At 29.4% G+C, this 23,623-nt stretch overlaps 3 protein-coding genes across 3 annotated transcripts in view; 1 reads left to right on the top strand and 2 right to left on the bottom strand.

Annotated features, from left to right (window-relative positions):
- The window catches only part of LOC138941969 (cytochrome P450 4C1-like), a 65,735-nt gene that overhangs the window by 31,418 nt on the left and 10,694 nt on the right, over positions 1–23,623 (bottom strand). The window contains exon 4 of the mRNA XM_070311958.1: positions 10,970–11,079. Coding sequence (XP_070168059.1) covers positions 10,970–11,079 — 110 coding nt within the window. The remainder of the gene's footprint in view (positions 1–10,969; positions 11,080–23,623) is intronic.
- LOC138941970 (cytochrome P450 4C1-like) lies at positions 2,273–9,890 on the bottom strand. The gene is made up of 12 exons (XM_070311959.1): positions 9,737–9,890; positions 9,341–9,450; positions 8,707–8,797; positions 7,975–8,160; positions 7,648–7,741; positions 7,009–7,111; positions 6,669–6,771; positions 6,323–6,429; positions 6,170–6,238; positions 4,872–5,040; positions 4,498–4,677; positions 2,273–2,550 (listed from the first exon to the last, which is right to left on the bottom strand). The coding sequence occupies exons 1-12, from the start codon at positions 9,888–9,890 to the stop codon at positions 2,369–2,371; spliced, it is 1,548 nt and encodes a 515-aa protein (XP_070168060.1). The 3' UTR covers positions 2,273–2,368.
- On the top strand, positions 20,977–23,260 carry LOC138942132 (uncharacterized). The gene is made up of 3 exons (XM_070312188.1): positions 20,977–21,102; positions 21,409–21,606; positions 21,902–23,260. Exons 1-3 carry the CDS (start codon positions 20,977–20,979, stop codon positions 22,874–22,876), a joined length of 1,299 nt encoding a protein of 432 aa, XP_070168289.1. The 3' UTR covers positions 22,877–23,260.

Here is a 23,623-nt window from a genome sequence, read left to right as displayed (position 1 = left end):
ACACAGCAGGGGGTCGGCGCCAGTGGCCGAGAAGTGGGGGTTTGTTGTGTCTCGCTATAGTGGCCCCTATACTACTATGCACACGATATTTCAGATTTTAATAACTAAACTTCGAGAATATATAAAGACATCCAAGAGAAAAAAAAGTCGTAATTGCGTAAATTTACAATTGGATGTCTTTATATATGTAACGATGCATCCCTCCACCGTTACCCGGCCGGAAGTCCGCCGCCCGACAAGCACCGGTCGGGCATAATGCGGAAGCGCCGAGCGCCCATTTTTAAGATATATAGAAAGACGTTCGAATTTATAACCGCCGTTAAGACGCGTTGTTTACCGGGAACCGTCGCCGCGCTCGGGTAACCGTACCGACCGTTCCCGAAACCACCCGAGTCGCGCGCGGCGGTTCAACATTAAACAATATGCCTTAAAACAGTCAGGCATATTACGCACGCGCACCCGCCGGAAAAAGCGGTATAAATAAAAGCACATTTTCCATCTCACGACAGATCTTCCGCAACAACCACCAGAGTCTGTAAGACGCCTGGAATCCAGAACAATCCTATAACCGCTCACAGAGAGAGAAAACGGGGTTGGGAGTACCCAGCCTCCGCCGAGAGTTTGCGGCATCTCTGAAAGCGATCCTTTGAATTTCTGCGACCGAGGAACACGAGGTTGGGCGTACTCAGCCTCCGTCGGGAGTTCTCGACACCTCGCACGAATCCGTTCACCTAAGTGCAACGGCGATCATCCAGTGGTAGGGAGTTCCCTGCCATTGACGGGTGTTCCCGTCGGCCGTTGCACTCCTGCATTCTACGGGAAGACCATCCCCGACGAAACAATACCACGATATCCGCGAACCCGCAGTAATTCCGCGACCGCCGATAATTACCGCGATCGGACTCACCATTAATACGGCGCGCTAAGTCCCGCTCAAGGGGGAGGATCTAATCCTGCCGCGACATCGATCGACGCAATCGAATCAATACTGGCGCGTCTAAGGACCGCCCACCGCGGCACCGGCCCGACCGAAATTACCGCCCGGTAGTTAGCGGCCTCTGCCGAAATCCAGATCCGCTCACGTAATCGATATTTTATCGAATCGCCGAAATCGCGCTCCGCACCGCGCATCCGTGCATGTAATTCGGATGCACCGCGACCGACACGACCACACCGCTAACCAGTTCCGACACTCACACATACACGAGTGCGTTTTGTCGCATACACATCATCATTCGCCTCACACATATACTTTCGATATATTGTAAATCATACGTAGATATTACACGTTCGCACACGCACTCACTCGCTTATCATCTCACTCACACACAAGCGCACACGCTCAGACCCATACAGCGTTTATACACATACACTCACTCTGTATACACACATACTTACACGCAATAAATTATATTCTACCTAACGTATCTTTCGTTCGTCTCTCGATACCCTTTCACAAGCTCCGGATCCCGACCGAGTTATCCACGACCGCTTCGCGAAAGCGGTTTATTACATATATTTTCAAAGTTTATCTATCAAATTTAAAGCGTTCTGCATATTTGTAGCAACGCATTTCAATATTACAAATACATTGCACAGTAACATTACTATAATATTACATTGTAATATTTCTAAGGGCGGACATATTTCAACGTTGCCGCAGAATTGCAGTAACATTTCAGAAACATTTCGCAATTTCCATGTAATATTACAATGTTTCAATGCAAGGTCTATGCAACGTTTTTGCAATCTTTCGGTGCTGTATGGGATTATACTATTATTAAACATATTGTTCAGATTTTGTAATAAAATGTTATAAAATTTTATTCTATACAAATACTGCTGATTACCTTATAGAATCGCTGATGCGACGATCAATTGAAACACTACTAAAATGGAATTGTAAATCTCTCCAAGTAGATTCATGTACCAGAAAACAAATCTTTGTGAACTGACAATAAGAATTTGAGCTCTATATTCATAGCCGTTTTTCAACTAAAGAGCGTAATAATAATGAAAATTTATTAGAAACAGAGAAAGATATGAGCATTATAAATTTTTTTTTCTTATTTAATATTTTAAATAAGAAAAAAAAATATATATTAAATATAATAATATTTTAAATATTTTAAATATTAAATATTAATTAATGTAAAAAAAATATAAAGATCCGAAAGTAATAAAATATATGTGAGAAAGATCACACATAAAAATTATAGAAGAATTAATTAGAAGTGAAATATATTTAACGTAAAATGTACACACGATTACATATTGGATCATTTTGTAAGATCATTTTGTAAGATCATTTTTTGTAAGATTCTATAAAACATTTTCATCAGTTTCTTACATTCATGTGGTATCCATGTTAGTTTTGCAAAGTTTGTTTGCGGCTAATCGGAATAAACTTTATATGAACCGGATAAGAAGGACGAATCAATAGATGGAACTTTAACCGGATATCCTTTAAATAATCTATGGGCTCCAGGTAAAAATTGCGCACCAAAGGAGCAATCATAGTTTTCATCTCCAACAGACCGAATCGTTGACCTACAATTCGAAGTCTTATCAAAAACTATTCAAGTCTAATCATGTAACATTTTATTTGATCTTCTGTGAAGGAGACAAATCGAATACAAATTGTAATAGTAAAGTATGTACGCTTATATATTTCCTAGGTTCTAGATAATCGGCAGTATTTGTATAAAATAAAAATTTTATAATATTTTATTGCAAAATCTAAACAATATTTAATAATATCAAAATAAGTATAAACGCGTTATTCTTACATATAACTTTTCTCAAATATCGCAAATTGTTAGCTTGATCCAATTATTATAATTTTATTAAATGTATATTATATTATTTTTACGGAAACTTTTAACAATTAAATAAACAATAGAAATAAAAAAGATTTTTGTAACATGTATTCAAGTATCAGTAAAATAGTAAGCTGAAGGAGATCAAGATCAATAAAACGGTCCAAAACATCAAGAAACGATATTTATCACTATATTGTTGGCATCAATGTTTATTTTATTGGTATATTATTATTACATACATTATAGAAGAAACGGACGACTGGTTAATCTTTTACCAGGACAACCGGGCCATTCGATTGCTGGAAATGCATTACAGGCATATATTTCAGCAGGCAAGTATAAAATTTTTAATCTATTTACATTAATTGATCTATTTACATTAATTGATAGATGACTCGTTATTCATGCATACATACAAGTAAAAATTAAATTCATAAAAACTTATGATCTAGAATGTATACCTATCAAAAGTATGCAAATTACATATCTTACAAAGCTAAGACTTTTCTCTCGGCAATATCCATTTGCAAATCATTATCACAATTATTATTTGTCTATTTTCAACGTATTTGAGTAAATATGTGATAAAATAACAATAAAATTAATCCCATTAAAACTTTTGTATCGATATTTATAATATATTTTTCAGAGGAACAATGGAAAGTGATGTGTAATCTATCAAATAAGTATTATCCCATTTTTAAATTCCGGATTTTTTTCACGTATAGTGTGGCTATCCGTCATGATCTATATGATCTATCCAAATGATCTAGATCTAGAATAGACAAACGCGTGCTCGCTGTAGAGAGAAAGGTACTATACCAGAGGCCTATTTTGAATCTTTTTCTAGCATCTGATTGGTGATTTTGTCTCCCTCCATGTAGAAAATCACCAATAAAATGCTAGGAAAAGAGACAAACATAGATCTCCCATATAGTACCTCTTTTTCTACAGCAAGCGCACGTTTGTCTCACAATGCTCAATCCAGTCTATATATCTATGGGGTTTTCTGGTTCTGGCTAGATTTAAACTCGAGCTCTTCAGCACAGAAAGCAGACACACAGCTCTCTGCGCCATGATCATTATTAAACAAAGAAACAGAATGGATAACATATTTCTAATTTTTATTTTTTTATTTCATTATGCGTTAATCCATGCCGTTCCCTCGTTTGAAGTAAAATAATTCCAATTGCTCCTCCTGATATTTAATATTTTATTTCTAATCCTAATATTTTCTCTATTGTGCGACAGTCTTAAAGATTCGAAAGTAATAAAATATATGAGAGAAAGATTATACATAAAAACAATAAAATAATTAATTAGAAATAAAACATATTTAACATAAAATATACATGCAATCACGTATTGGATCATTTTGTAAGATCATTTTTTGTAAGATTCTATAAAACATTTTCAACAGTATCCATGTTAGTTTTGCAAAGTTTGTTTGCGGCTAAAATCGGAATAAACTTTATATGAACCGGATAAGAAGGACGAATCAATAGATGGAACTTTAACCGGATATCCTTTAAATAATCTATGGGCTCCAGATAAAAATTGTGCACCAAAGGAGCAATCATAGTTTTCATCTCCAACAGACCGAATCGTTGACCTACAATTCGAAGTCTTATCAAAAACTATCGACAAGAAGAAAAGAAAATCGCTAGCAATTTACCTATGCAATTTCTCGGTCCTGCGTTGAACGGTAGATAAGAATAAGGATGACGAATCTGTATCCTCTCGGGCAAAAATATATCCGGATCAAATACTTCTGGATTTGGCCAAAAATTGGGGTCTCTGTGAACTCCGTAGATATTAAGATATAAGATTGTTCCAGCAGGTACGACATATGAATCTGTGAAAAGTATATTATAAAATTAGAAAATATAAAAATTCATGAAATTAAGAGTTCTTTTGAGAAATAACATGAACATAATATTGTATTCTTAAATTTTAAAAGCAAGTAAACTTATTTTACATTCGATAATATATATTCTGTAAAATGTGACACGTTCAAAGATATATGCAGCAAAAAAAGTGATTAATTACGTAATTTTACATCTTCTTGAACGTCTCGTAATATAAAAAATGCGGAGGGATATGAACGTAACGATTCCTTTAAACATCTATCTAAATATGGTAAATTTTGCAATGATCTCATGGTAAGTTTCCCTATGTTTTCTTGCATTACGGTATCGACTTCAATCCTCACACGTTCCTGTGTCATGGATAATAATTTAATTGTATTTTATAATATTTTGGTTTTTGTATGTATAGATACAAATAAATTTTTAATAAATGACAAAATACGTTGTAACAAAAGATTGATATCTGTACTACTTTGAATATAAATCGCAAGTTAAATAATACACAACTTAAAAAAAAAATAAAAATAAAAATAAAAAAATAAAAAAAAATAGGAAACATTTCTCATATCTTAAAAATTATAGGGTTTTATTCAAATTGCTGAAACTTGACGAATAAAACATGGTAGACAAAAAATTAAAAAAGCATTTTGAAGCTTGAAGTTTCAATTTTAACGATCTATTGGTGATTTATAAAAAATGGTTTAAAAAATTTTTTTACCTTTCCTCACCTGCGCTTTAAAGAAAAATTTATTGTTTTGTTTTTTAAAATAATATATTTTTGATATCTTGCAGATTGATAAAAAAATTTCTTGCGAAAAATGCATCTCATGTTCCATAAATTATAACATTTTGCCTACAAAATGCTTTTTTAAAAATTTTCCTATGATTTTTTTTAATCAAATCACACGATTTTGAAACTGAACCTGTATTTTTAGAAATACTGTCGATACTCGGCGAAGAATCATTGTAGACAACAAATTGAAAAAACATTTTGAAGCTTAAAGTTTCAACTGTAACGTGATATCAACAGTTTTATAAAATTATTTTGTTTTTTTCATTTTTAGAAAATACAGTTTTTTAGTTTCAAAATCGTGTAACTTAGTAAAAAAAAAATGGTAGGAAAATTAAAAAAAAGCATTTTGTAGCTAAAATATTGTAGTTTATGGAACTTGAGTTGAATTTTTGAGAGAAATTCTTTTATCGAGCCGCAAAGTGTCAAAAAAACATAATTTTAAGAAACAAAACAATGGGTTCCTTCTTAAAGCACAGAACAAGAAAAATAAAAAAACTTTTAAAAAACCAACAATAGTGCGTTAAAGTTGAAACTTTAAGCTTTAAACTGCTTTTTTAATTTTTTATTTACGATGATTTTTCGTCGAATTTCAACGGTTTGAACATAGCTCAATTTTGAAAGTATAAAAATTGTTCTCTATACATTTTTTTAGTCGTATATATCGCAATATACTGAGAAAAAAGTACCTGTATATCTTTGTGCTTAGCTAATAGTGATAAAGCGAAGGTCATACTTATCGCTGTAGTATCGTGACCCTGTAATCGTTGTCATATCGCCATACAGTTAAATGTGCTTAAATGATATGTACAAGAAATTAGAAAAAAGATTCAGATACATACCGCAAACATAAAAGTATCGACTCCTTCTCTGATGTCCAATTCAGTCAACAAATTGTCTCGAGATCCCGGTATTAAGAGATCCAACATGGATAGTCGTTTTCTTTTAACTAAAAATAAAAAACGAGTTAGCGTCAATTTCACTTTTGCATATCGCGCTTTAATGATATAACAATGTTTTTGTTTAAAAATTCAGAATTTCTATTAAAAATAATAATGATTCAATTTTGCAGCAGACATATGTTCCATTATTCCGTGTGATTATGTGTTTAGTATAAATATTACAGGCATAATTTAATGTTCGATTGCGTAATCAAACTTAAATATTAGCTCCGATTTTTTTACGTACTTCCAAATACTTCGACATCTATCTCTGTCTCTTTGTTATTTTCAAGATTTTTCAAATGTCGACCATTGGTGCGTTCGTGATAAAGTTTTCGTTTCTCGATGACCTACACAAAAGTACGATATTAAATTTTTTAAATAATTTTTTGTATTAAATAACAATAGCACACATCGTATTATATCATAAATATTAATAGCATAATGTAGTATTAATACTTATTGTAATTTTATATAAAAGGTAATGTGTGTGTGTGTGTGTGTGTGTGTGTGTGTGTGTGTGTGTGTGTGTGTGTGTGTGTGTGTGTGTGTGTGGCGGATTTAAAATAAAATGATACATAATATACTTTTTCCGTAAATCCATGCAATATTTTCAAGATCTTTTTATGCTTTCTCCCTTGTGGCGATAATGAGAACAACAAATCGTTATGGAACCAAGGTCTGAATGCTCTAAATCATAATTCAATAAAACTGTATAATTTCAATAATGACGTAATTTTGTAAAAGCCTTATTTAAAGTCGCTATAAAATCTTTCGGTAATCTTTAAGTAATCTCATTGATTGTAGTAAATGCATGCAAAAAATTAAATTTAAAACTATGTTACAGAAAAGATATTTAGAATCTTCTAAAAACATTATACTTTTTGTTTTAACAATAGATTTTTTCAAAAATCGAAGATAATGTCTCTTCAGATTGTATTGCACAACTTAGTTTATTTAATATTTCAATATTTTAATATTTACAATATTTTCAACATTTTAAAGATTACAAACAATTTTCATTTTAAAATAAAACATTTAACCTAGAATAGATTTTGATTTTTAATTATCGCTTTAAACATCTCAAATTAATTGTTTATCTTTACATGATTATTCAATATTTAATTTGTTATTCAAAATATATATAGAAAATATATATCACACACAATCATAACTTAAAAGCTTATAAATATATCATACAATTATTTATTATATACATGAAGTACCTGTAGCATATCAGTTCTAATATGTCGTAAACCGCATTTCGATACTGTTGCTGGAACTCATTGAATTTTCGCAGAGAGATTCCCATGGCAGTTTCTGCAAGTGCATGTATTATATAAGACCGGATATACAGTCGAAGATATTTACAATTGAATATTTCATCAATAGCTTTAAGTATAAAAAATCGGATATTATCTATTTTTTCTGCAGCATCGATACTTTGTATGCGAACAAATTATCTTCTTAAGCTATGAAATTTTAAGTTATGATATCATTTAGAACGAAATTATCTATACAACAGAACAATAAGAACTTTACAGAAATCTTACCACATATAGCGTTCAGCGTATGTTCACTAATAAATGGTACTAAATCTTTTACAACTGTCCCCCTAACATCTTTCAAAGATTTTGTCATATAATCGCCCTCCTGGATCAATATATCAGCATATTGAGTCAATACATTGAAATGGAACGCATTTGTTAATAACTTTCGTCGCGCATGCCACTTAGCGCCTACAACAAAATTAAAATAGTGCAAATTGTGAAATAAAATAAAAATAATATTATATAAGATTATTCTCTTTTTTAGTTTAATATTTATTGAGCAATTCTAAAATAATATTATTATTTTAAATTTATTTCTCTTATACCGCGCAAAATTCTTTTATAATTTTTTAAATCTTCTAATAAAATTTTTGCGACGACAGAAGTTGCATGTATAAATTTGAATTAAATTATTATTTTGTAATTAAAACTTCATAAATTGGCAGTAAAAAAAAAACTATAATTTATTAAGAAGTCTGTTATGTGAATAGTGTTCGATTTAATTGAAAATCTTTTTTACTTGAAACGTCTATTACTTCTATTTATTGTACCTGAGAATACATGTATCACGGCGGAATCATTTCTCAATATAATTTTACTTACGAATTCACTTTCAAATTTATTACCTTTTACGACAAAAAGAAGTTACGTAAGAGTTTATCGTTAAAAATAAAATCGAGCGCAAATTGTAATAGTAAAGTATGTACGTTTATATATTAATGCTTATTATGTTACCTGTGCTGATGAAAAGACCTGTGCCACCCCAAGGTTGTAACAATTTATTTAAACGACTTTTCTCGGTAAGCTTGGTATTGCTTAATATCGTCTGACATTATCGAAAATATGTTAAGAAAAAAATATTAATTTATTATATCACCCAATTTTACAAATGATTTATTAATCGTACCACAAAGGACGATAAGTAAACTGAGTAGATTTTTGCCTAAGAAGTGTAATGTAAGTTATACATGTTATCTTATACATAAAATAATGAGAGAAATCAATGGTGTAAAAAAAAAACATATAGTTGTTTTAAAAAAAATTATGTAGCTGCTAGTTACAAATTCGTTTCTTTAAGACAAATTTTAATCTCTTCCCCATGAGTTTAGACGGATAAAACTGTTACCATTGTAATCAGCGACCCAAAAAGCGTAAGATTGCATGTATAACTTACACTCTTAGGCAAAAATCGATTTATTTTACCCATCGTCTTTTGTATGTATACAGTTTCGATCGAGTATATGTCGATATTTTTTCTATTCAACTTTTTAAGAAATCTTTTTACAAACAAAAATCTTTTTGTGAAACACAAAATTCCTAATTCTGACTAAATTGTAATATCTACAGATAATTGAATTTCTTTTATTACCTCTAAATCATTTGGATGACGGATAGCCACAACATACATGAAAAAAATCCGTAATTTAAAAATGGGATAATACTTATTTGATAGATTACACATCAATTTCCATTGTTCCTCTGAAAAATATATTATAAATATCGATACAAAAGTTTTAGTGGGATTAATTTTATTGTTATTTCATCACATCTTTACTCAAATACGTTGAAAATAGACAAATAATAATTGTGATAATGATTTGCAAATGGATATTGCCAAGAGAAAAGTCTTAGCTTTGTAATTTTCATACTTTTGATAGGTATACTAGATCATAAGTTTTTATGAATTTAATTTTTACTTGTATGTATGCATGAATAACGAGTCATCTATCAATTAATGTAAATAGATTAGAAATTTTATACTTGCCTACTGAAATATATGCCTGTGATGCATTTCCAGCAATCAAATGGCCCGGTGGTCCTGGTAAAAGATTAACCAATCGTCCGTTTCTTCCATAATGTACGTAATAATAATATATCAATAAAATAAACATTGATGCCAACAATATAATGATAAACATCGTTTCTTGATGTTCTGGACCGTTTTATTGATCTTGATCTTCTTCAGGTTACTATTTTACTGATACTTGAATACACGTTACACAAATCTTTTTTATTTTTATTGTTTATTTAATTGTTAAAAGTTTCTAGAAGTAAAAATCAAGAGACACGATAGTGTCTTGCGCTAAGTCATGCGAAGCAAAGATCACACACAGCAATAGCGAGACATACCGCGTATTTATACGCGGGTCGAAATCAAGAATATCTAAGATTATCAGTTCTCAATAACCCCTGACCGGATCGAGTTTTTACTAGTTCTTATTAGTTCTTATATATATATATATAATCAATAGCTTGAGTTTGATTTATATAAAGAAAATATGTTTATTTTTGCTCTACATGTTTTATAAAGCAGAGATATTACGAAGCGAAAACGAACTGTAAAAATTTTCATTTAAGAAACGTCCCATTCTCCGTCAAAAAAATGTCATTAAAATCAAGAATGTCGAATGAAATGACAAAACGAGCCAAGCACTATATTAAGAGCGCATAAATGTTTATTATAAAAGAATTACATTAAAATTTAAACTTACGAAAGGCGGATGTTTAACGTTAAAAATAATATTCAAGTATAGTTCTGTAACTAATTCTGTATTTTACTTGATTTTCTGTGATGAAAACAAATTGAAAACAAATTGTAATAATAAAGTATGTACGGTTATATATTAATGCTATTATGTTACCTGTGCTGGTGAAAAGATCTGTGCCGAGACAAGGATAAAACAAATTATACAAATAACTTTTTTCAAAGCGCTTGGTGCTGCTTAGATCGTCTGAAATCATCAAAAACATGTCAAGAGAGAAACATTAATTTATATTATATGACTCGATCTTTTAGATGCGCAAATAATTTATTTATTGTAGCGCAAATTTCTATCTAATCTCGGTCGAATATGTCGACATTTCCTCTATTTATCTTTTTAAGCTTTTAACCTTTTAACCTTTTTGTTTACGAGCAGAAATATTCTTGTGAAATGCAAGATTCCTAAATTTCACTAAATTGTAATGTCTACAGACAATTAAATTTCTTTTTTATTACCTTTAGATCATCTGGATGACGGATAGACACACAATACGTGAAGAAAATCCACAATTTAAAAATAGGATAATATTTATCAGATAGGCAACGCTTCAATCTCCATTGTTTTTCTGACAAATAAATTATAAATATCAATACCAAAATTTTGGTGGGATTAATTTTATCGTGATTTTATTACATTTTTACTCAGATATGTTGAAAATAAATAATTAATAATTATGATAATGATTTGCAAATGAATATTGCCGAAAAAGACGCCTATATATGGCATATAACTATGGATCATGGATTAATTTCGAAAGTCAGTCACTTTTAAAGATCGGTTTTCGTAATTAATTTATGATTTTCTCTGAAAAAAGTATATATATCTATAAGTATATACATTCTTTCATTCGCATTATGCAATATCTGACCGTCAATTTTATGTGTCATTGATTATTTCAATAAAATGTGTAATGAAAAGAAACGAGATATAGGATATTATAAAGATCAATGTGTTTATTTTTTTTTTAAATATATAAATTTTAATTATTATATTAAATTAATATTATACTTTCATATGTCCAAGTCATAGTGATATTTTCCTATATTTTGGAACATTGTTTAATATTTTCGTAAATGCATAAAGGTGAAAAAAAATCCATCGCGTGGAAGAAGACTTAATTTTTATGATTGTTACTAAAGTAGTTTTTTTGTTAAAAGAATTATTATTCTATTATTTACATGCATATTTATATTATAAGAATTTTAATTTTCCTGTTTTAGTTGAAAGAAGATATAAAAAATTTTATGATTTTCAAATTAATGGGAGCACCAATAAAAATGAAGAAAAATGCAGCACCTCATATTTTTGATTGTCAACCTAACCGTCGAACAGCTACAAGTACTCACGACCGAGATGCATTTAAAAAATTAAATAATAAAAGAATGATATCCGAAATACTATTTCATTGCGAAACTCATGAAACCAATGAAAATAGATCACCAAATGTTAAAAGTAACAATGAAATATTGTAGTTCCAAAAAAAGTATGCACAAAAAAGAAATTTCAACAAATGAAAACTGTGCTTCGATAAGTTTTTCAATACTTACAGAGAATAATAAAATAAATGATGAAATTGATTTTTCAAATATACCGAGCAAGTCAGATAGTATTAATATTGAAAAAAGCAATGCAGTTCCATTAATCGTTACAGAAAAAGAAGGAGAAGTATTAGTGCAATCGAATGACAAAATAGAAATTAATAAGAAGTGTACTTGGGATAAAGAAAACAAGAACACGAAGGTTTTTTTTAGAAGTAAAAAAATTCAATGCAATATAAAGTGCAGTACTGTTGAAGAAAGTTGCCAAACACTGCCTAATACTGTAAATAAAATGTGTTCACCCATTAATGTACCAACGGAGAGTAACAATAGCGGTGCAGTTGTAACCGATTTTTCCAAAACGATTACAACTGGTACTACTAGGAGCGAATATGAATCATGTCATGAAGATTATTTGCAGTATTGTGAAGAACAAGACCTACAAGCAAAAAGAAGCGCTTTACATTCAACAAATTATTTTATTAGCACACAGACAAAACAATACATTGGAATTCCAAATGACTGGTTATGGGTTGTTGATGAACTGCATAAACGCAACTGTTTATCAACAGAAAATATAAAATTGACTTTGATGAAAATCAAACTGAATGACAATTTTATAAGATTAGGTAACCAATTTGGAATCAGCACAGCAGGAGCATCAAAAATTTTTCAAAATAGTGTACCAAAATTATGTCATTTCTTAAAAACTCTTATTTATTGTCCTCCTAGAGAAAGCGTTAAAATGGCCTTATTTATACCGTTTCGTACAAATTTTGCTCACGTTTATGGAATAATTGACTGTTTCGAAATTCAAATTGAGAAACCATCAAACGCTCTTCAACAGTCTTTAACGTGGTCAGAATATAAAAAGTGCAATACATTGAAGTATTTAATATGTTGTACACCGGATGGATTTATTAATTTTATTTCTTCTGGTTATGGAGGTCGAGTAAATGATGTTGAGTTGTTTGAACAATGCGATATAATGGATGTTTTGCCAAAAAAATGTGGAATTATGGCAGATCGTGGTTTTAAGCAGATTCAAACATCTTTAAATAAAATTCAGTGCGAACTTATAAGACCTCCTAGTGTAAAAAGGGGAAGTAAATCGTCTAAGACAGAAGTAATGTTAACGAAGCGTATAGCAAGTTTAAGAATTCACGTAGAACGTGTGATAAGAAGACTACGAGAATTTTCACTTTTGGAACCACATTCTACTTTAAACCATAACATCATGCCATACCCAGTGAGAAATCATCAGTTGAAAAGACGTCGAATCAACGACTTTTCAACTAAAGAGATTAGTTGATATAGACGTCTAAAATTTGGTCGATTAGACGTTTTTGTGTCCTTCGAATTAGACCTTTATAAGACGTTTATTTAAATGTCTATTAGCCGTTTATAAGACGTTCAAAAAAACGTTTAAAAGATGTCTATTAATACATATTAGACGTTTATTTTGCGATAAAATAGAATATAAAATTTTAAAGTACACTTTGCAACAAAGGAATATTTTAACAAATGAATTTACATACATATTGATATATTCATATATGGAAAATGCATATAAAAGCCATCAATTTCATTTGATTTGCTATTGATACATCGAGCTTGCTGCTGAACTCATTAATTCTAAGAGAAATACTGTCAAAATATATGTTGACATCTTGTATATCAGAACCTATAAATGTAAAAAGTTTTGAGAAAAAGAAAGAAGCCAAACATAAAGCCAAGATAAATTAATAAGGCTCTACAAAATTCATAAATTCTTTAAAATCTCGGGTTAATAAGAGCCAAACGCGGATGTTGATGCCTTAAGTTTCGTAGAAAATTTTTTATCAATAGCAAATCAAATGAAATTGATGGCTTTTCTTTTGCCCCACGGGAGAGAAATGATCAGACCACATAATTTACCTGCTTTACCTCTAAAATCTGTTAATGACTTTTGGAAATTTGAGAAATATTTGAAGGATCCAGGAAATATGTCTGTTATGGTAAATTACACTGACATATAATGATTATACACGCACCTGATTACCACTTAGAATTTTATGTTTCTCATTTTACAATTGTTTATTTTACATATTTTATTTTACAGTTGTTCCGTATTATTTACTTATTCAATCTTTATACTGACAATTATTAATTTTATTGCAGCTTTTTTATCCATTTTTGTTTTACTTGATCTCTATATTTTTGCTCTTATACTGTTACAAATAAAATATATCAGTTGTTATGGCAATAATCTAGATGAAATCAACGCAACAATGAATATAATGAAAAAATTTATGTATAATTGCTTAGCGAAGAACATAAATTTTAAAAAGGTATTGATTGACAAACTCTGCAAAAATTCCTCTAGAACAATGTCATCTATGGAAAATGATACAAGGTAAATTATTATATATTTTATCTTTGTATAATTTGATCGTCATATTTTATATGTATAATATAATTATAGCTATTTATAGTGTTTGGCTCTTATTTCCCAGCAAGCAAAATGATGCAAACTTTGCACCAAGTTTGCAGCAAACCCGAGCATGTCTTTACAGCAAAATTGTAACAAGGTGTGTCCGGATAAAGCTTAGCTTTTGCTGGCAAGGCTTGTCGCAATAGTGTGATGCACATTTTACGCAAATAATAGAGCAAACCTTGCCGTGCACGGCATGACAGCAAATTTGTGGCAAGAACAGGACAAACCTTGCTGTGTACGGGATGATAGCAAATTTGTGGCAAGAATAGAGCAAACCTTGCCGTGCACGGGATGACAGCAAATTTGTGACAAGAATAGGGCAAACCTTGCCGTGTACGGCATGATAGCAAATTTGTGATAATTCTCTGTATAGGATGATTCAGAAACTCTGCGACAAACTCTGAGCAACGATAAATCTCGCAGAGAGGAATATTTTTTGTGAAGCAATCCATCATGTTTTCTGACGCATCGTTTAAGAATATGCGACCGAGCAGACAAGAGTCTTAGGTGGCATTTATTATAATTATGAGATGATGATAATATATAAATAATTGAAAATGAATTCATAATATAATGAATATATGAATTTTATATATATATACACACACACACACACATATATATATATATATATATATATATATATTATATACATATTTACATTTTAAGTAAACAATAAACGGATGATTTAAACTTTTTTAGACATTTATCTGTCCGATCTAAGAGAGACAATCAGTCCAATATCTTAATTCCCTATATTTGGGATTGTATCAGTAATTGAACTGATAGAAATAATTATATTTTTAATCTTCTGTCAATTGCTTTTTGCAAGCTTTATATACTTCTCATGACTAAAAATCAAATACGAGATGGATGCATATAGTGCGTCGCATAACGATGAACAAACGAACTATCGGCTGAATACTATATTCCCTATAAGCACACAATATTCCTAGAATATTATATGAATATTATTAAAAATTAAAATAATATAATTATAATATTCCGAAAATATTATATAATATTTTTTAATACCATGGGATTATTCTGTTGATGTTATATGTCTACTTTACATAATATCTTTCATATATTATTTTAATATCAGTGGAATATTATGAAAATGTTCTTAGAATATTATTCTAGTCAACAATTTGAGGTTCATATAATGTTCCTGAGATATCATTATAAAATATTCTATAATATTATTAGAATGTTCTCCGAATATTTTTTAAATGTATAGATTACAATAAATAATAATATGCTATTAAATAAATATTTCAATATTTTTATTTGAATACTAATATACAAATTTTATAAACACACACACACCACACCACACACACACACACACACACACACACATATATATATATATATATATATATATATATATATATATATATATATATATGTATTGTATTAACGAACTTGCAAAATAAATTTCTCTGTATTATATTCATTATGCAGCAATGGTAATACAACGAATTTGTTTTCATACGGCAATACAAACATTTTATTTCTAATTTTATCCAATGACCACATTTTTTCTTGCGAAAACTGAGAAACGACATAAATTTGAAATAAAGAAGATTCACATGGAATTGTAAATAAATTTTCTGTTCGCTCGTATCTTTTCCCACAAATGATTGATTCTTCCTTCTCAAAGTCGTAAGAAAATTTTGTTATTTTTACAATTTCTCCATTTGTCAATAAACAGCAATTATTATTGATAGTATGCACTCGAAAACGATAATTATTTGAAATAGCTTCTGTATACGAAGGTCCTCTTTTTCCATTGGGCAAAATACAATAACCAGTTTGCGATTCACTAACGATTACAAGTTCAGTTGTACGAAAATCAGTCCTTTTTATATCAGATTTCATTTCATGATACCGATTATACAATTGTTGTAAAGGTTGCGTATACTTTTTGACTATTCATTTTAGATGCTGTAAAAAATTTTCATATTTAAAGGCACTGCCCTTACGGAAAAATACACTCAACTTTTGGGTGTTGACCATTAAAAAAACATCAAAAAAACCCTTCAAAGTTGGGTGTGATTTCGGACCATTGATTGAAGGTTAACCTTTAAATGATAGTTAATTGATGGTTAACCTTCAGTTAATGGTTAATCCTTAAAAATGACGGTAACCCTGAAAATAAGAATCCTCAAATGAAAGTAACACCCAAATGAGAGTAAACCCCATATTTGAATGTTCTCAATTTGCATTCGATAATATATGCAAAATCATCATCAGATGCGGGATTTATATACATATACTCTTATTAGGGTATTACTCTCATTTTCATTTCAGATTCCCTAAACAAAGTAGTAAATGAATGATAAAAAAAATCAACTCTGATTTCTTATTTTTAATTACATCTTTCAAAAATTCAACTTTTATTTCTCTAAATACGATGGAAAGTATAATTTATGAAACAAATCATATAATATCAAATAAAATATATCAAATAAAATAAGACGTAAAGTATTTTGTATACATTTAAAATAAAACTTGTATTTAAAATCTAATCTTGTATTTAATCTAATTTAAATAAAAGAAAAATAATCTTTTCGATTTTTTTTAAAGCTTGCTGCAAGTTTTGTACTTATATATATATATATATACATATATATTATAATAGGCATTATATGTTGAATCAATCATATTAAGCTTTTTCTGAAGTCGAGACTTTTTTGAAGTTCCGTGCGACATTCTTACATTTATTAGTTACTGCAGTATTGAATAACTGTTCCGCATTGTTCACATTTTTAAATGTGAGTAGTACATAATCTGTAAACAAATATATAAATTATTATTAAAATTTTATAAATTCATTTTAATTTTAACGTAGTTTTCTTGCACACAAATACTTCTTGTTCGCAGTATACATATGTATTAATATTACAGTGTTAATACAAATTAAAAAGAATAGCAATTAATTGATTAAAAATGCGATAAATTAAAAAAAATCCTTATAATGTTTACCTTTTATTGCATTAAATTTATGATCTTGGTCCAAAGGTTTTTTTTTCCTCTCTATTGAACTTTCTATTGATTTTATGTTGTTCTTTTTCCTGTTCTAGATGAACACGCAATCTCTTGTGTTGAAAACAAATGACCCATTAAATCGCAGGTCATTTTACCAATATCAGAAGTCCGAATTTTCCGCATAATACTTTCCGGAATATTGACTCCTCGACTAAGTGATATCATATTCTATATAACAGATGATAACAATAAAATATAGTGAAAACTCTCAAAGAATTAAAAATTGCAGATAAATTCTCATTTTCCATTATAAAAAAATATACGAAAATTTGCATACATTTTAATTTTGCACAAGATACGATCAATTTACAGCGAATATATAGTACATACCTTGTCTACACAAGCATTATTCGCACTTTGCGGATTCTCTGCAGACGATGCCATATTTACTTTTACATCTGTTTCGACTTTCTGCAAAATACATAAACATACAGAATTTCAATTTGTACATACAAGATATTAATTTATAACAAGTAATACATATACCTCTCACTTACACAAGTCATATCATTGACAATTTGCAAACTTTTTGTAGGCGATGCAATATTAATTTTGACATCTGTATCAATCTTGACTTTCTGTAAAATATTTTCATTATTGCACAAAATTATTTCATTTTTATTAATTGACGTATCAATGGGAAGAACTTTCTCAACATTAACCTTATCATTTATTTTCTCATTATCTTTTTCTAATTGCTGCACCTGTAAAATGTATATTAGAAAATATAAAGACAAACATTTTCATAACTAATAAAATAAACTTTTAATAGATGTATAATTTATAATATAAGTGATATTCTTACCAAATCATCAGAACGGACAATCCTTACATTTTGGGTTAAATTTTCAATATTTTGTAATTTTTGTATCACCCGGTCTGCTACAGTTTCTATTTTTGTTATTTCTGTAATAAAATTTGTATTAATTTATAATAACAATTATATTTTGAATGTATAATGTTTATTTCGTTTCATCGTTCACTACTGTATTCATTAAATATTAGATAACCCGGGAAAAAATGGCCCATATTTAATTATATATGAAATATGCTCATATATAAATATATACAAATATATATGATTATATATAATTATCATATGATGTATATATAGTTATATATAATCCTGTATGATGTAATATATTGTCATATATAACCGTATATGAGATTATATATATTTATATATAATTTTATACAATTATATATATATATATATATATATATATATATATATATATATATTTTATATATAATTATATATAATTATATATAATTATACATGGACTTTTTTTCCCGGGAATATTTATAATTTTTATACTTTTTAATACTGAGTTCGCTATTAGACTTTCTTGCTGTTGCTGAGTACCATTCATATTGAACGTTTTTGTTTCTTCCTTTTTGTTCGATGGCTTGTAATTTTCATCGTCAGATGAAATTAATGTTTCGTCTTCATCCGAAGAAGTACACCACTAAAAATGAATGACATTGAAAAACAAAAAAATAGAATGAATATAATAAGCACATTGGATGCTTTGTTATTTTAATGCATTGATTCGTGAATCTATGTGATCAAGCGATGGTCGTATGTGACCATAAATTGCACAAATATCGCAAGTTTGCAGCATGCAGATAAAAGATAGTAAAAGACATTTACTTACATTTTTTATATAAGATGTTTGTTTTTTTAGATTAGGCAACATATTTTGTTGTATCAACGCTCCAGCTTTCATTTTAGATCGTTTGTTAATCTGTAAAGATCGAGAATATATAAAAATATGAATATACTAATATAAGTATACGAATGATTTATAATAACATTGACATTTAATCATTATATTTACTTTCAATTCAGTTTTTCGTTTTTTAGTACATTGGTTATATTCATCATCATCAGACTCATGGTCATCAGTAAATGATTTTTTCATCAATTTCTTTCTATCACCCTTACATGGATTTTTAATATTAAATTTCTGTATTTTTCTAATAACTGTCGATGCATATCTGTCCATTCTAGAAAAAACAATGTTCACCGAGTATCGATGTTATTATTGCAGTTACATGAGCAAATTTGGTTATATCGTAAATTTTCTAATAATAAGTAGGCCTCATCAAATATTCTTGAACGCGCTCACTCGCTCACTCACTCGTCCGCGTCGGCTTGCTTACTCGCATGCAGTGTGATATACTCGATTCATTAATGCGAACATCGGAGCCCTTATTAATTATAAGATTTTAGTTGCTATATAAGTAACTTTTATTTTACAGAGATTTTATAGGTTAATTTCTATTTGGTAAAAATTTATATTTGATTATATACATGTATGCATATGCATTATATAAATGTATGTATTGCATATATATATACCTCCAAATGCAAGAATTTTGATTACCGTCGTATTCCAATCTTTTTCTGTTAACGTTTTAATGATTTTTTTCATTTTCATCGCACTCTTAATTTCACAAGAGGACCATGATATTTGAACAGAGTTTCCTTTATTTACTAGTTCTTGTAACATTTCATCGTTGTACTTTATTGTTAACCATTCTCTAAATCCCACAGCGATACTATTATTTTCATTGACGAATTCGACGAGCAAACAATCATTGTTATTCATTATATACAAATAACGATGAAATCTCAACTATATAAAGAACCGAGAAGAACTTCCAAAACAATTGCACGATGCCAACTACCGAAGTACCGAGTACTGCCGAGCAATGTTGTTAGATGGGCCCCTTTTTTGTGCACGTACGACAAATCCAGTATCAGTAAAATGCTTCGAGTAATAAAAAGTTATATATTTAAAATTTAAGTTTTTACAAATGAAAAATCAAAAACCATAAGAAAAAAAATAAAATTTTTACAAACGATAAAACAAAGGCTATAAGGAACCCTTTTTCACTCGATCGAAGCATTTTACTGATATCGGATTCGACGCATGTGCGCAAAAAAGGGGGCTCATGTAACAACACTGCTCGGCAATACTCGGTATCTCTCGATAGTTGGCATGAAATTATTTTGCAAGTTTTTGTCGGTTTTCTTTATGTTTGAGATTTCATTGTTATTTGTACATAATGAATAATGATGATTGTTTGCTTGTCGAGTTCGTCAATAAAAATTATAGTATCGCTGTGGAATTCAGGGAATGGTTAACAATAAAGTGCGACGACGAAATTTTACGTCAATATCATGGCCGTTTGTGTTGCTTTAATTTGTGTCCCGATCACGTGTTTGTTGGTGAATAGTGAAAACTGAAAACCGGATCGTTATTATAAAATATACAAACGCTAAAAGTGACAAACAAACAGGTGTATTAGCTACGCAATGAACAGTTATTGCAAGTTGTATTGCAAGTTATAAGTTATTACGCGTTTTTCATATTTACGAATTGTTATGAATAGTAGAGGACCACACACATATAGAAAATATCTTCAAGATGCAAGAGAAGAAGTTCCAGCAACAACTATTCAATCTCGACGAAGGAACGAAATACAAGCTGAATTGATTTTCAATAATCAGGTATACTTATAAAAAATAATAGGATTATAAAATTATATATATAAAACAACCTCAACATGGATATTTATTTTATATATATAACATATAAGAAATGTTTTAATTTATATAACATATAAGAAATCTTTTTGTAAAATATAGCACAATATTTGCTAACAAATTATTTCAAAAGTCAATCAAAAAGTTTGTTTATCCGCATTTAGTTACTTTTTATGAAATGTTTTTATTCGGCTTTGTTTTTGTCTAAACAGTGTATATTTTCAACAAATTATGTAAGTATCTAATAATTTGACTATATATTTATTGCAGGAAGAAAATAATGCAGTAGAGAATATAATTGGCATGCACGATGAAGCGCTTCAACAGTTTGAAGAAATTAATGAGCATTCCTCAATAGATGAAAATAACAGTAGCGATGATGAAATCTATAACAACCAAGTTAATAATGCCAATGATGAAGAAAATATTTTTGATGATGCACATGGTGAAGATGGCAATAATGAAGAAGTAAGAATTGGATTACTCTCAGTATAAATTATGTTTACTATACTACTGCTAATTTTTTTGTGTTAGAAAAACCGAATTTTTGTACTTTGTGTTAATTTTAACATTTCCTTTAAAGCAATTAATGTATGAAATTATATGATATTATATTATGATATACTTTTAATTTAAACTACATGTGTTTTTATGTATGAAATATTTCATATATTTTATTAAAATTTCATATAACATCTCTAATTACATTTTGCTAATCAGAATGGAATTTTGTAGATAATTTTAGAAAACAATTTCTTTGCAGATGAGGCAACCGATTTATGAAAACTGTCCATTAACCCAAGATGAAAGTGATCTCCTTATCATGAGCTTTATAATCCGTCATGGCTTAACAGATCTAGCATTTGATGATCTTCTAAATTTAATAAATTGTCATCTTCCAATTACACTAAATTTTTCTCGGCACTTATTCTTAAAAAAATTTCCGAAAACCGCAAACATGAAAACAATTTTCTATTGTCCGGAATGTTTTGTGGAATTAAATTTTGAACAAATGACTCATATTAATTGTACGTCTTGTAATACATGGTATATGAGAATTGATTTAGTACGTGGTGGGCATTATTTTGTACATTTACCGTTAAAAGATCAATTACGTAATTTATTATCAGGACCGCTTTTTTATAAATTGCAAAGAAGTTGTGCAGAACAGTCTAGTATACTTTCAGATATAACTAGTGGGGAATCATATCGAAGACTGCGTAGAAATGGAGTTATTAGAGATTATGATATAACTCTTCAGTGGAATTCTGACGGAGTGGATACTTTCAAATCTTCAAAAGTATCCATGTGTCCAATCCAAGTGGCAATCAATGAATTACCGTATTGTCTACGTAAAGAAAACATCTTACTTTCAAGTATCTGGTGTTCAGCAAAAAAACCCGTAATGGATTTATTTTTGAAACCGTTCGTAGATGACTTAAAAGATTTACATGAAAATGGTTTTCATTGTTTGCCCCCTGGTTTAGATGCACCTGTTCATGTTAGAGTACATACAATTGTTGCACCTGTTGATTCAGTTGCACGATGTGCACTTCAGAATGTACATCAATTTAATGGTAAATTTGGCTGTTCATTTTGCCTATGTCCAGGTGATAGAGTGAAAGTAGGAAATGGTTACGCTCGTGTATATTTGGAAAAAGGTAAAGCAAGAACAAAGAATCAACATTTAAAAGATTCTCAAAAAGCGGTTAGAAAAAAAAGGTTGTTCGTGGTGTAAAAGGCATGTCTCATTTAATGTTTGTACCTGGTTTTGATATTATACAATCATTTCCTCCGGAATATATGCATTCCATACTTCTAGGTGTGGTAAAATCCTTTATCATCGTTTGGTTTACAAATTGTCATAATCCTTCGTATATTGGTACAAAAAAGGATATTTTTGACAAAAAATTAACTTCAATCCGACCACCAAGTGAAATAACACGGACACCAAGATCAATCAATGATATTAAAGTTTGGAAAGCTTCCGAATTAAAAAATTTCCTTCTTTATTATTCTATGCCATGTTTAAAAAATGTACTTTCAAAACCTTACTATAAACATTGGTCGCTTCTAGTTTTTGCAATATATAAGTTTTTATGCGAAAAAATAACAAACGAAGATTATGTACAAGCTGAAAGAGTACTTCAAATATTTGTTGAACGAATTCCCTTACTATATGGTGCAGAATGTATGAAATATAATGTTCATCTATTACTACATATACCAAAATCAATTAAATATTTTGGTGCTTTATGGGCTTGGTCAGCATTTCCTTATGAGAGTTATAATTATGTATTGAGGAAAATGTTACACAGTTCACAATTTGTTTTGAAACAGATTTGTAAATCTTATTTAAGATTGCAAAACATAAAATATAACGACACATTTAATAAAAGAAATTGCAATCAAGAAGGGAAAAAATTATTTAATCATATGTTAGGTCATAATAAAAGTAAATACGGTCAAGCGCGAAATGCTAATA

The sequence above is a fragment of the Polyergus mexicanus genome, unplaced genomic scaffold (assembly GCF_030449975.1).
Source record: "Polyergus mexicanus isolate NDT 795.1 unplaced genomic scaffold, iyPolMexi1.0 SCAF_21, whole genome shotgun sequence".
NCBI lineage: Eukaryota > Metazoa > Arthropoda > Insecta > Hymenoptera > Formicidae > Polyergus > Polyergus mexicanus.
The sequence above is the reverse complement of the archived record's forward strand: the minus strand, read 5'-3'. Positions and strand labels throughout refer to the sequence as shown.

Excerpts from the sequence above, each read along its gene's own strand:
- LOC138942132 (XM_070312188.1), top strand. The coding sequence starts at position 20,977 with ATGAATAGTAGAGGACCACACACATATAGAAAATATCTTCAAGATGCA. Across the intron at positions 21,103-21,408 it reads AATTGATTTTCAATAATCAG|GAAGAAAATAATGCAGTAGA; the intron begins GTATACTTATAA and ends TATTTATTGCAG. Across the intron at positions 21,607-21,901 it reads AAGATGGCAATAATGAAGAA|ATGAGGCAACCGATTTATGA; the intron begins GTAAGAATTGGA and ends ATTTCTTTGCAG.
- LOC138941970 (XM_070311959.1), bottom strand. The coding sequence starts at position 9,890 with ATGTTTATCATTATATTGTTGGCATCAATGTTTATTTTATTGATATAT. Across the intron at positions 8,798-9,340 it reads GTCATCCAAATGATTTAGAG|ACGATATTAAGCAATACCAA; the intron begins GTAATAAAAGAA and ends CGATAATGTCAG. Across the intron at positions 4,678-4,871 it reads TCAAGAAGATGTAAAATTAC|ATTCATATGTCGTACCTGCT; the intron begins GTAATTAATCAC and ends TACTTTTCACAG.